The sequence below is a fragment of the Macrotis lagotis genome, chromosome 7, assembly GCF_037893015.1.
Source record: "Macrotis lagotis isolate mMagLag1 chromosome 7, bilby.v1.9.chrom.fasta, whole genome shotgun sequence".
Lineage (NCBI taxonomy): Eukaryota > Metazoa > Chordata > Mammalia > Peramelemorphia > Peramelidae > Macrotis > Macrotis lagotis.
The window spans coordinates 212,330,808-212,343,826 of record NC_133664.1 but is presented as its reverse complement, the minus strand read 5'-3'; the positions used below and the strand labels follow the sequence as shown (position 1 = coordinate 212,343,826).

General features: G+C 33.9%; 1 protein-coding gene across 2 annotated transcripts in view; it reads right to left on the bottom strand.

Annotated features, from left to right (window-relative positions):
• The window catches only part of PKP2 (plakophilin 2), a 107,029-nt gene that overhangs the window by 47,258 nt on the left and 46,752 nt on the right, over positions 1-13,019 (bottom strand). For both annotated transcript variants that reach the window (XM_074194747.1, XM_074194746.1), the window contains exon 6: positions 574-751. In XM_074194747.1, coding sequence (XP_074050848.1) covers positions 574-751 — 178 coding nt within the window. The remainder of the gene's footprint in view (positions 1-573; positions 752-13,019) is intronic.

Here is a 13,019-nt window from a genome sequence, read left to right as displayed (position 1 = left end):
ACTTTATTTTTCTTGAGGTTTCTCTTTCTTTGTGGGGCTGGGGATTTTGTTTACTTTTACAATATAACTGTTGTTATCATGTGTTTTATGGCTATGCATTTTTAAGCTAAACCAGGTCACTTACTTTCTCAATGCGGGGAGAGGAGTGGGAGGAAGGGAGAAAATTTGGAACTCAAGGATTTGGAAGTAAATGTTGAATCCTGCTTTTGCATGTTGCTAGGGTAAAAAAATATTTAAAAATAAAATAAAAATGATCAAAAAAATAAATAAGATTTAGCCTCAGATTATGGATGGAAAACCATTTTTGAACCCATATTCAAATTTCTTTTATTATGTCAGGCTTGTACTTTTACAATCAATCCCCAAAAGGAAGCATTGGAATAGCTTTTAGTGGATGATTACTACATTATCAGTATGTTATTAGGATGATTTTAAAGAATTATTATAGCTCTTTCCCTCTCTCAGTTGCCCTTGTAAGTAGGTGGAGGAAGGTTTGGGCAAGACCTAAATACAGCATTAAAAATATATAAAGGAAATGGAGAATTGTAAAAAAAAGAGAGAAAAAGACCTTACCTTAAGCATCCTGTGACATTGTAGAATACATCAAAATCAAGCAAGTCATTTGCTTTGGGATAGTCACCTTCAGACCATCCTGAATAAGGGATGATGACATTATCTGTCAGGGTTAATAAAGCTTCTGTAATCATCAGATTCTTGAGCTTATCACTGGAGGACAAATTCCATAGCAAACCTACACAGCAAGGAAACAAGACAGTTTGACTAACAGAAGGTGGTACTAAACTGCCCATTGAATTTATCAGTTCCAGGCACATAACAGGAATTTAATAAGTACTTGCTAATTTAATGATTCCTATCATCATTCTTTGTGCTTAAAACATCTTTCTTATGATCTTAAAAATATCAAATTAACTGGTTCAAATATCATTAGATAAACTAATGATTCCATAAAATATATGGCCTACAAAAGGAAACTGGGGTGAATAAGTTAAACATGAATGTACATCAAAGCCAGAAACACTTAACAATTTATTCTACTTCACTGATGGGAAAAAGCAACCACTGAAGAGCTGCCCTCATGAGAAAAAATGATTAGAGTTTTAAAACCTAGGATTACAAAAAAAGAAGGAGGAAGAGAGAGGCTTGAAAAAGTACTTTGGGAAACATAGGAGGAACTGAACCTGTGATTTTATTGATAGTTGGAATTCCCAGATGAAGACCTTCCTTCTATGCATGTGGTTTGGTCCCTTCTGTGTAACATGTTCTCTTTCATGAGTTCTAGAGCTCTTTCTAGGTCAGTCAACTTACTCAAGGTCACACAGTTGGACAGTCAATATTTGCACCCAGTTCTTCCTGACTTTCAGACAACTCTGTCCACACCACACCATAACATAAACTAAAACTTGAAAAAGATTCTTATTTGTTTTTCTTTTCTTAGGTCTACATAGATGCTCCTTGGAATGCTTTGTTTTACCTTCTGATGTCGAAGGGAGACTGAACAAAGATTCCAATTGGAATTCCAATGTTTATTTATTGAATGCTCTGCAGAATATATGACACAGTATATGCCTTCAATGAATTTATATTGGATGCAACCTTTTTTTTCCTGATTTTATGGTTGGCAGCTGAAAAAGACACAATGGCTATCTGGAAGTTTCAATCATTTTCTCTGCAAAAACAAAACAAAACAAAAACCAAAAAAAATCCAAAAACCATTAAAAAACCTCCAAAAACCCAGAACATTTCCCTCTGAGTGTATTAGTGAAGCAGAAATAAACAGGAGTAAAGATAAAGCAATTTTCCTCCTAAGATAACTTAAGAGGATCCCAGGAAAGATTCAGTTCCTAGGGGTAGAAGTGCAGCCTAAGTGAAGTGTAAATACTTTCAGGTCTATTCCTTTGAATCAATAAACAAGTCCTAGGGCAGCTGGGCTGGGAAACAGTCTCAGGAACAATGTGGGTTTCTGACTTCTTAGTAGAAGATTGAAAGACTTTTCAAGAAGACAGAAGGACTGGACCTTCCACTCCCCAGGGATGCCAAGCTGTGCAGACCCAACAGGCTGGAGAAAGAGCTAACACTGACCATTGCATGTGGTAGCAGAGAGATGGGGACCCTTTTAGCCATGAGCACTTGAAAGAGAATAGAATTCTTTATTCAGTTATAAGGCAGAGAGGTGGCTGTGATATGCAGCCCCTAGAGGAACCACAGGGAGCAAGAGAGTTTGTGACACTGTGTGGATAGGGGCCCAGCTGTGACTTAGGGATGGAGAGGAGTGCCTAAGGCTAGGCCTTGGGAGAGAACTCTGAAAAAAATAAGAACACGAGACTTGGGGCAACATTATAATTAGACATTGATTATAAAAATTGCTGCTAAAAATTAAATAAAAATAAAAATAAATAAGCTTAGGAGAAAGAACCCACTCATAGCTACTACAGGGATAGAGAAAATGTGGGTTCATATTTAGAGGAAGATAGTTAAGGTAAAAAAACTACTCTTTTTTAAATATGAAACTTTAAATGGTCTCAAGTCCAAAAAGAGTTCTTGGAAAAACTTATAAAGGACTTAAAAATCAAATAATAAAGATCAAGAGAAAAATTAGGTAAAAAAGGAAGGGTAATCCAAAGAAAATCAAGAAAGTTATGCACAGGAAATAAAGAATCAAAAACTTAAGGAACACTGCACCTAAGGATAGATCAAATTGCCCTGGAATCAGGACCTGAGCTCAAATTTGGCCTCAGATACTTGATACTTACTTGTGGGACCTTGGGCAAGTCATTTAACCCCATTGCTCCACAAAAAACAAAACAAAATAAAATTTAAAGAAGAAAATAACTCCTTGAAAACTAGAATTTGGCTGGGAAAAGCTAATGATATAAGATGCCAAGAAATAATTAAAGAAAATGATGAAAAAAATAGAAGAGTATGTGAAACATCTCATTAGAAAAACAGGTGTTTTAGGGCAGCTAGGTAGCCCAGTGTAAGGCACTTAACCCCTTTGCCTTAAATAAATTTTAAAAAAAAACCAGGTGTTTTTCTGGAGAAGAGATATAGAGGAAAGAATATAAGAATAGTTAGATTACTTGAAAGGCATAATCAGAAAAAGAATCTTGATACAATATTACAAGGAATTCTTGAGGAAAATTTCCCTGAGTTCTAGAACAAGAAAGCAAACTAGAAATAGGAAAAAAATCCATTGATTATGAACTGAAAGAGATCTCAGGAGGAAAATTTACAGGAATATAATAGCCAAGTTTCAAAGCTCACAGGTGTCTAATCCGATATACTTTAATTTAGAATTAAATATCTCTTATCAAAACTTATTCTATCAGTCCCTAATTGGGGTTTGTACATCTAGAGTATTTGCCTCTACCTTCCACAATGTCTGTATTTCTAGTTATAAATCTGAAGGCAGGCTCAGTCTATGTGAAACAGCTTAGTCCTCTTCTAACTGCATCTGCAAGTTTTACTGCAAAAGCTGTGCAAACGATCAATTAAAGACCAGCCTGAGAAGGTAAGAAACTGCTCTGGTTATCTAAACAAGAACCTGAATAAATTCTTATACTTATGACATTTTGGAAAGGGGAAAATTCCAATTTTTAAATGTCCACATCTTATCTAATAACAGCATAAAATATCATATTAGAAGAGGAGACAAGAGTCCTGGGGCTCATTGGATCTTTGTTGATTTCGACACAGAACAGACCTTATGGATGGGTTGGAGAATCATAAAGTAATCAATGACAATTTTATATACAAATATGTAATCTAATTTGTTGGCTGCCAAAATGTTATTATCCTTCGTTAAAATTCTATAAATATTGATTATTCCTTTAATTCTGTTAGTAGTGGCAAGGATGCCATTCACCTATGGTTTTTGGTAAGATCCTAGAGAATTTAATTTTATTTATAAAATTAACTTTGTTATTTCCTTTTATTTTAGCTTAACACAGGCTAAGGAGAAAATATTGCAAGTAACAAGAAGAACAATTTAAATATCATGATGTTACAATAAGGATTACACAAGACCAAGCTGAAGAGTGATATGGTCTTGAAATAACTGCATTTCATAAAGCAAAAGAGCTGGAGTTACAACCAAGTGACCCAGCAAAGGATAATACTGAATGAAAAAAAATGGGAAATACACAATAAATAATTATTGCTTAGAAAGTGAATGGGATAAAATAGAAACAAATAGCAAATTAAAAATCTTAATTCAACAATATGTTTCTTTCAAGAAACACAATAAAAATGAAAGATACAAGCAAAGATAAATTAAAAGTCTGAGTGGATCTGCTATATAAAAAAAAGCACAGGTAGTAATCATGATCTCAGACAAAGCTAAAGTTAAAAAATAGTTAAAAGGGAAACTGTGCTCTGTCAGTATTATTCAGTATTGTTTGAAATTGGTAGATAGTATAAAATAATTGAAAGCATACCTCAAAAAAGACACCTTAAAATGGACATAAATGTAAAACACTTTTTTATACACAGTTGGATTTAAATAATTGGAGTAATATTTATTATTCATAAGTGGGTAAAGTCAATATAACCAAAATTGACAATTTTACCTAAATAATCTATTGATTCAATGCTATCCCAGTTAAAATACAAAGAAATCATGTTATTTATTTAGATAAATTAAAAACAAAGTTTGTTTGGAAGAACAAAAAGTAAGGAATTTCAAAGAAACCAGAGAGGAAAAGATGTCAAGGAAAGTATCAGAAATATCAGCATTTAAACTATATTATAAAGTGAGAGCATTGTTAAAATATAAAATGGATACTTTTCATTATTTTAATTTAATATTTTATTTTATTAATAAAATCAATGTAGCTAATAATAGAAGGAATGCATATAATTAGGAAGAAACTGACAGACAATCTCTCAGAAAGGGACTGTGTTGGAATACTGTTGTGATGTACAAAAGGATGAGCTGGTTGATTTAGAAAATATGGAAAGATATGAAGGAAGATGCTATCCACCTCTAGAGAAAGAGATAAGTGGAAATATGTACAGAACAGTCATGTATATATATATATATATATATATATATATATGTAAATGAATATATATGGGTAAGTTTATATAGTGCAGGTGTGCGTATCCCCATTTAATTGTAACTTCTTTGGGAGGAGGTTGGGGAGGGAGAAAGAGATAGAAAAAAAGTGAAAAGGGTACAGCAGAGGATGAAAGAAAACTTAGAAGACCTAAACAAAAGAAGACCTAGAAATCTAAAGAAAAGATGGTAGCTTTGAAAACAATGTATAAAAGTTATTATAAAGGTTTTACTTTAAGTGAAAATTTATTGTTTCATATCAAATCCTCTAATGTTCTTCTGTATACATGAAAATGTTCTATTTTTTCCTTTCTCATTATATGGTCAATATAAAATGAATAAAAATTCTAAAAAATTGAAAAAATTGAAAATAAAAAAATTCAACTCTCTAAAATTAAAAAGAAAATACAAGGGAGAGGCTGATTCAAGCATTTGGTTTCATTTTTCCCTCTATGGAAAATATCTTTTCTCCCCCCCAAAAAGAATTTTTTTTCTTGGCTCATGGATTGCTACACAATCACTAGGGTCACACTTTTTGTTAGTAGCTGACTAACTCATGTAATTAGGTCTCTAAAGCACAGTTTGAACAATGCTGTCAATCCCTGTCCTGTTAAATTTCCTCTAACGACAGTAGCTTAAAATATGACAGCATTGTAGACAGAGTTCAGGACTTTGAGTCTGAAAGGTCTAAGTTCAAATTCTCCCTTTAACAGTGAGTGAGCCTGGACAAGTTATTCTCTCAGTTTCCTTATCTGTAAAATAAGGAGAATAATAATACTTCCCAGGGCTGGAGAGGATCAAATGAGATAACATATGTTATTTTGAAATATTTTGAGAAAGCAAGATGTCTTAGGTGAGAATGCTGAATATTGGAATAAAGGTTCTGATTCCAGAAACTATGTCAGACCTATAGCTTATTATGTGACTCTGGATCACACAAATATACACACACAGACACAAAGACATACAAACACACACACACATTTCAGCTCTCTCAACCTCGTTTCTTCATCTATAAGAGCGGGAGTGGGGGGAGAGAAGACAGACACAGTTCTAAAATCTCCTAATCTTTCCCCATATATGATATGAAACAAACTTCTTAACAGAAATCTGATCAACAAAACCAGGAAAAAAAGCCAGGAGAAAGAACATCTACCTCAGGATTTGTCTTCTGAAGTCGTGGGTAAGTCTGGGCGCAGAGGGTGGATCACCCATGGATCAGCCTGATTATTGGGGGGGTTGGAGCCCAGGAGCCTGAGGATCAGAGAACTGGACCTACTTGATCAGCAGTGGGACTACACTGTGGGGGCTTAGGAGCAGAGGCATTGGTATTGGCACTGACCATCTGGATTGTGCCAACAGGGCTGGAGGGAGAGTTTTGGTGCAGGAGAATTGTGGACAACAAATCCTTAAAAAATACAATTGGACAAATACAAAATGAGAGTAAATCTCTCAGATCCTCAACTGGGCAAATGCAAAAAGAAAAATTTTCTCAAAAACCTCAATTGGTCAAATGGAAAGCTCTTTCAAAAGTAGAACTGACTAATTGGAAAAGGAGTTGCAAAAGGTTAATGAAGAAAACTCCTCCCTATAAATAAGAATGGACTCTGCAGAAATTAATGGCTTCATGAGACAGCAAGAGCCTGCCAAACAAAATAAAAAAACAGAAAAAATAGAAGAAAATGTAAAATACCTTATCAGCAAAACCACTGACCTCAAGAATAGGTCGAGGAGGAGCAACCTGAGAATTATTGGACTTCCTGAAAACATTGAAGAGAGAAAAAAAAAGCCTGGACTTAATATTGCAGGATCTAGTGATGGAAAATTGCCCTGATATCATGGAACCAGAGGGCAAAGTAGTTATTGAAAGAATCCATCAATCTGCTCCATTAAAAGATCCTAAAATGACAACACGAAGGAATGTTGTGGTCAAATTCAGAACTATCAGATAAAAGAGAAAATCCTGCAAGCAGCCAGAAAGAAACAATTTAAATATCAAGGAGCCACAGTAAGGATTACACAGGACTTGGCTGCATCAACATTAAAGGATCAAAGGGCCTGGAACGAGATATTTCGAAGAGCAAGGGAACTTGGAATGCAGCCAAAAATCCAATATCCCGCAAAGCTGAGCCTTCTCTTCCAGGGAAAAAGATGGACATTTAACAAAATGGAAGAATTCCAAAAATTCCTGATGAAAAGACCAGAGCTAAATAGAAAATTTGGACATCAAACAGGAGACTCAAGAGACACATGAAAAGGTTAAAAATGGGGGGGGGCAGTAAAAGAAAAAAAATTGCTATCCAATAAGTTGAAACTGGCTATATTCCAGCATGGAGAAAAATATTCTCATAACTCTTGAGAACTGTAACTCTAACAGAGAGAATATACCTAGCCATAAATGATGGACATTCATGACCTATCTATGAGACTGCTATCCAATGGGATGTAACTGGCTTTAATCCCACTTGGGAGAAAGACTCTAATAACTCTCAAGAATTTTAACTCTATTAGATAGAATGTACTTAGCTAGAAGTGACAGATACTCAGAATTTTCTATGACTCAGATAGAATGATTTTTAAAAACACTACCTACTTTAAAAGGGGGACAGGAAGGAGACGGGAGGAGGGAGGGGATTGAATGGGGTAAATCTCATTACATTAAGAGGTACAAAATGCCTATGGTAATAGAGGGGAAGAAGGGAGGAGATGAGAAACACCTGAATCTTCTTCTCATCAGACTTGGCTTAAAGTTAACTTACACATACTTACTTAACTTAAAAAAATCTAACTTTTCAAGTATTAAAAAGGGAAATGGGGAGGGGTAAAGAGAGAAAGGGAGGGGGAGGGGAAAGGGGGAACTAACATAAAGAAAGAAAGGGAAAAAGGGAAAAAAGGGGAGGGGTGATATAGGAGGGCAAACCACTGAAGGGGGTGATATTCAGAAACAAAATACTGGGGAATATGGATATAGTAGGAGAAAGGGGGAAAATTACAAACAGAGGGAAGATAGCATGGAGGGCAATAAAAAATTAGAAATCATTAATTTGAATGTGAATGGGATGAACTCTCCCTTAAAACGTAAGTGAATAGCAGAGTAGATTAAAAACCAGAACTCTACAATTTGCTGCTTACAAAGAACTCATTTGAAGCAGAGATACATATAGAGTAAAAGTAAAAGGTTGGAGCAAAATATATTTTGCTTCAGCTGAAGTGAAAAAAGCAAGGGTAGCAATCCTTATCTCAGAGAAAGCAACTGCAAAAATAGTGTTAAAAGAGATAAGGAAGTAAACTTTATACTCCTAAAAGGTGCCATACACAATAAAGTGATTTCAATACTGAATATATATACACCCATTGGCATAGCATCCAAACTTTTAGAGGAGAAGCTGAAAGAACTACAGGAAGACATAGACAGCAAAACTCTACTAGTGGGAGACCTCAACCTCCTGCTCTCAGATCTAGATAAATCGAATCATAAAATAAACAAGAAAGAAGTTAAGGAGGTAAATAGTGTTAGAAAAAACTAGATATGGTAGACCTATGGAGGAAATTGAATGGGGATAGAAAGGAGTATACCTTTTTCTTTCCAGTACATAGAACTTATACAAAAATTGACAATGTACTAAGACATAAAAACCTATTCATCAACTGCAGAAAGGCAGAAATAGTGAATACATCTTTCTCAGATCACAATGCAATAAAAGTCATATGCAATATTGGGCCAAGGAGATATAGACCCAGAACCAATTGGAAACTGAATAACCTCATTTTAAAGAATGAGTGGATCAAAGAAGAAATTATAGAAAGAATTAATTATTTTATCCTAGATAATGACAATATACCAAAACCTATGGGATTCACCCAAAGCAGCTCTCTGGGGATATATTATATCTTTAAATGCTTACATGAATAAATTAGAGGAAAAGGAAATCAATGAACTAAATATGCAACTAAAAAATTAGAGAAAGAACAAATTAAAAATCCCCAATTAAATACCAAATTAGAAATTCTAAAAATTAAAGGAGAATAAAATTGAAAGCAAAAAAACTATTGAATTAATAAATAAAACCAAAAGTTGGTTTAATGAAAAAACCAATAAAATTGATAAACTTTTGGTCAATTTGATTTAAAAAAGAAAGAAGAAAACCAAATTGCTAGTTTCATAAATGAAAAAGGTGAACTCACCACCAATGAGGAGGAAATTAAAGTAAAAATTCAGAATTATTTTGCCCAACTCTATGCCAATAAATTTGACAATCTAAATGAAATGCATGTATATTTACAAAAGTATAACTTGCCCAGGTTAAATGAAGAGAAGATTAAATACCTAAACAACCCGATCTCAGAAAAACAAATTTCACAAGCCACATCACTGAACTCCTTAAAAAAATATCCAGGGCCTGATGGATTCACAAGCGAATTCTACCAAACATTTAAGGAACAATTGATTCCAATTCTATATATACTCTTTGGAAAAATAGGGGAAGATGGAACTCTGCCTAACTCTTTCTATGAAACCAATATGGTGCTGATACCTAAATCAGGAAGAGTTAAAACAGAGAAAGAAATGTATAGACCTATCTCCCTGATGAATATAGATGCAAAAATCTTAAATAAAATCTTAGCAAAATGATTACATCAAGTTATCACTAGGATAATACATTTTGACCAAGTAGGAATTATCCCAGGAATGCAGGGTTGGTTCAATATTAGCAAAATGGTTACTATAATTAATGATATCAACAACAAACCTATCAGAAATTATATGATCATATCAATAGATGCTGAACAAGATTTTGACAAAATACAGCATCCATTCCTACTAAAAACACTAGAGAGTGTAGGAATAAATGAACTGTTCCTTAGAATAATTAGCAGTATCTATATGAAACCATCAACAAGCATTATATTCGATGGGGAGAGGCTAGAGGAATTCCTAATAAGATGAGGGGTGAAACAAGGATGTCCATTATCACCACTACTATTTAATACTGTATTAGAAATGTTAGCTTCATCAACTGGAGAAGAAAAATAAGTTGAAGGAATTAGAATTGGGAAGGAAGAGACAAAACTCTCACTCTTTCCAGATGCCATGATGGTATACCTAGAGAATCCCAAGAAATCATCCAAAAAACTATAGGAATCAATTAGCAATTTTAGCAAAGTTGCAGGATATAAAATAAACCCTCATAAATCCTCAACTTTTCTTTATATGACTAGCAAGATACAGCAGGAAAAGCTAGAAAGAGAAATCCCATTCAAAGTAACCTCAGACAATATAAAATACCTGGGATTTTATTTGCCAAGGCAGACTCAGAAACTTTTTGGAAACAATTATAAATCACTTCTCACACAATTTAAAATATTTACATAACTGGGCAAACATCAACTGCTCATGGATAGGTAGAGCTAAGATAATAAAAATGACAATTCTACCCAAATTAAACTACCTGTTTAGTGCCCAACCAATCAAAATTCCAAAATATTACTTTAATGATTTAGAAAAAGTTATAAGTAAATTCATATGGAGAAATAAAAAGTCAAGAATTTCCAGAGATTCAATGAAAAAAGTGCAAAAGAAGGTGGCTTAGCCCTACCTGATCTGAAATTATATTATAAAGCATCAGTCATCAAAACTGTCTGGTATTGGCTACGAAATAGAGTGGTGGACCAGTGGAATAGACTAGATGCAATAGCAGCAAACGCTTATAGTAATCTACTGTTTGATAAACCCAGAGTCCAGCTATTGGGATAACAACTTTCTCTTCAATAAAAACTGCTGGGAAAAATTTGAAGTTAGTAGGGAAGAAACTTAGATTAGACCAACACCTCACACCTTATACCAAGATAAGATCCAAATGGATATAGGATTTAGACAAAAAAACCCAATATTATAAGCAAACTAGAAGATCAAAGACTAGTTTACCTGTCAGATCTATGGAAAGGGAAGCAGTTTATGACTAAGGAAGAGATGGAGAACATCAATAAAAACAAACTAGATGATTTCAATTACATTAAATTATGAAGCTTTTGCACAGACAAAACCACTGTAACCAAGATCAAAAGAAATGCAGTAAAATGGAAAACAATCTTTACAACTAACGTTTCTGAAAAAGGACTCATTTCTAAAATATACAGAGAACTGAGTTAATTTTTTTAAAAAAAAGTCATTCCCCAATTGACAATTTAGCTTTCTAGGATGATCTGGGCTTATTTTTAATTCTTGGCCAATTCCAATATTAGCAACAGAGTTTTATGACTGCTATTCAAGAGTTAACAAAACCAGATCACATGGGAACCAATGAGGATGTTTTTGTCCCCAATTTGGGGCTATACATAGACAGCTTCAATTTCATAGTCCCTGGTATTCTGAATCTTCAAATTACAGTATATAAATTTTTCCCCATAACAATTAAAATTAAAGGTTTGCTGGGTCCACTTTCAGTAATTCTTCCCCCCCCCAATCCCCAATGCTAAGATGCCTCAAGAAAAGTTTTGGCATATTAATATTATGAAAGAGGTGGAGACCACTTGAAAAGCTGGTCTGAGATAATTTGAATGGGGTAAGAAAGCAAGTTCTACATATAAACTAAATTAAATTGGTTGGATGCTCAGATTACTGAAAATAATGACTATATAAGCTGAGGGATCAGCAATCTTTGGCCAAATCCAGCAATCTGACTGTTTTTTTGTATATTGATTTGGCTTGCAGATACAATTATATATTCATAATGCTTAGTATTAACTTTTTAAAGAAATTTACAATTGTTTAAGGTAACAGATCTTACAAAAATAGGCAAAAATTACAACTTTGACCTATCTGCCCTATAGCTTGTGGACCCCAGATTAAATCTATTGAAATTGATAAATATAATTTATATTAATAGTATTACTTTTGAATACTAACCAATGTGGAATAAATCAAAGGAAACTAGGGAATCAATTTGGGGATTTATAGTATTGAGTATAATTTAGCCCATATAATAGTCTAATTTACTTTTAAATCCTGGATTATTTATGGAGAGTATTCAAGTTTCTGACTCATTATTCTTACTCTAAATTCCCTCCCTTCTTCCAAGCTTCCCTTTTAATTCCAAACCTTCTCCCTGGTTTGCAATAGCAGTGTCATCCTTGACTCTTGATTCTAACACTCTATATATCCAGTTTCTTGTCATTTTGTTTCTACCTTCACAATACTTCTTTCCACATTCCCTTATTGTAAACACATTGTATATCACCATCCTAATGCAGGGAGGCTTAATGATCATGTATCTAGACTGCTGCAATAACTTTTTGCTTGGTGTCCCTTCTTCAAATTTCTCCCCACTCCAATGCATCAGCTGCCAAGGTGATTTTTTCTAAACCAAATGCATGACATATGACATGGAAATCTTACTCAAAAGTTCTAGTGATTGCCTATTTTCTATGATGAAGGAAAATCCCAAAAGATAGTTTCTGAGTAATTAATTAATCAATTTATTAATTACATTAGCTAATAATCAATGATTATTGGTCTTGCTCAACAACCAAAGACCAAAACATAGAGATCACTATATGCTTAAACACCTGAAGGTATTTAATTTTCAAATGGTATATTCATCTGACAGATGAAAATCAACCCTGAGTAGTTAACAATTAGTGAGGGAGTAGGCATATTAATGAGAAGGTAGGTTAAAAAGTCTTCTGTCCCTCCAGCTAAGAATGTGGCTTGATTATGAGACTCAGTATCTCTGTAAAGAAATCCATCTCTCCCCAGGTTGCTCTGGTTAATTGTTTTTTTTTTTCCTTTGTAATGATCAGAGTTGCCCTAGACTTCAGAGGCAGAAAGGCACAGACTTGATGCTTTGGGGCTGGAGTTAACCTAGATTAGATTCTGTTTATTTTATTTAATTAATTATTTTTTTAAGGTTTTATTTGAGTTTTACAATTTTTCTCCCAATCTTAC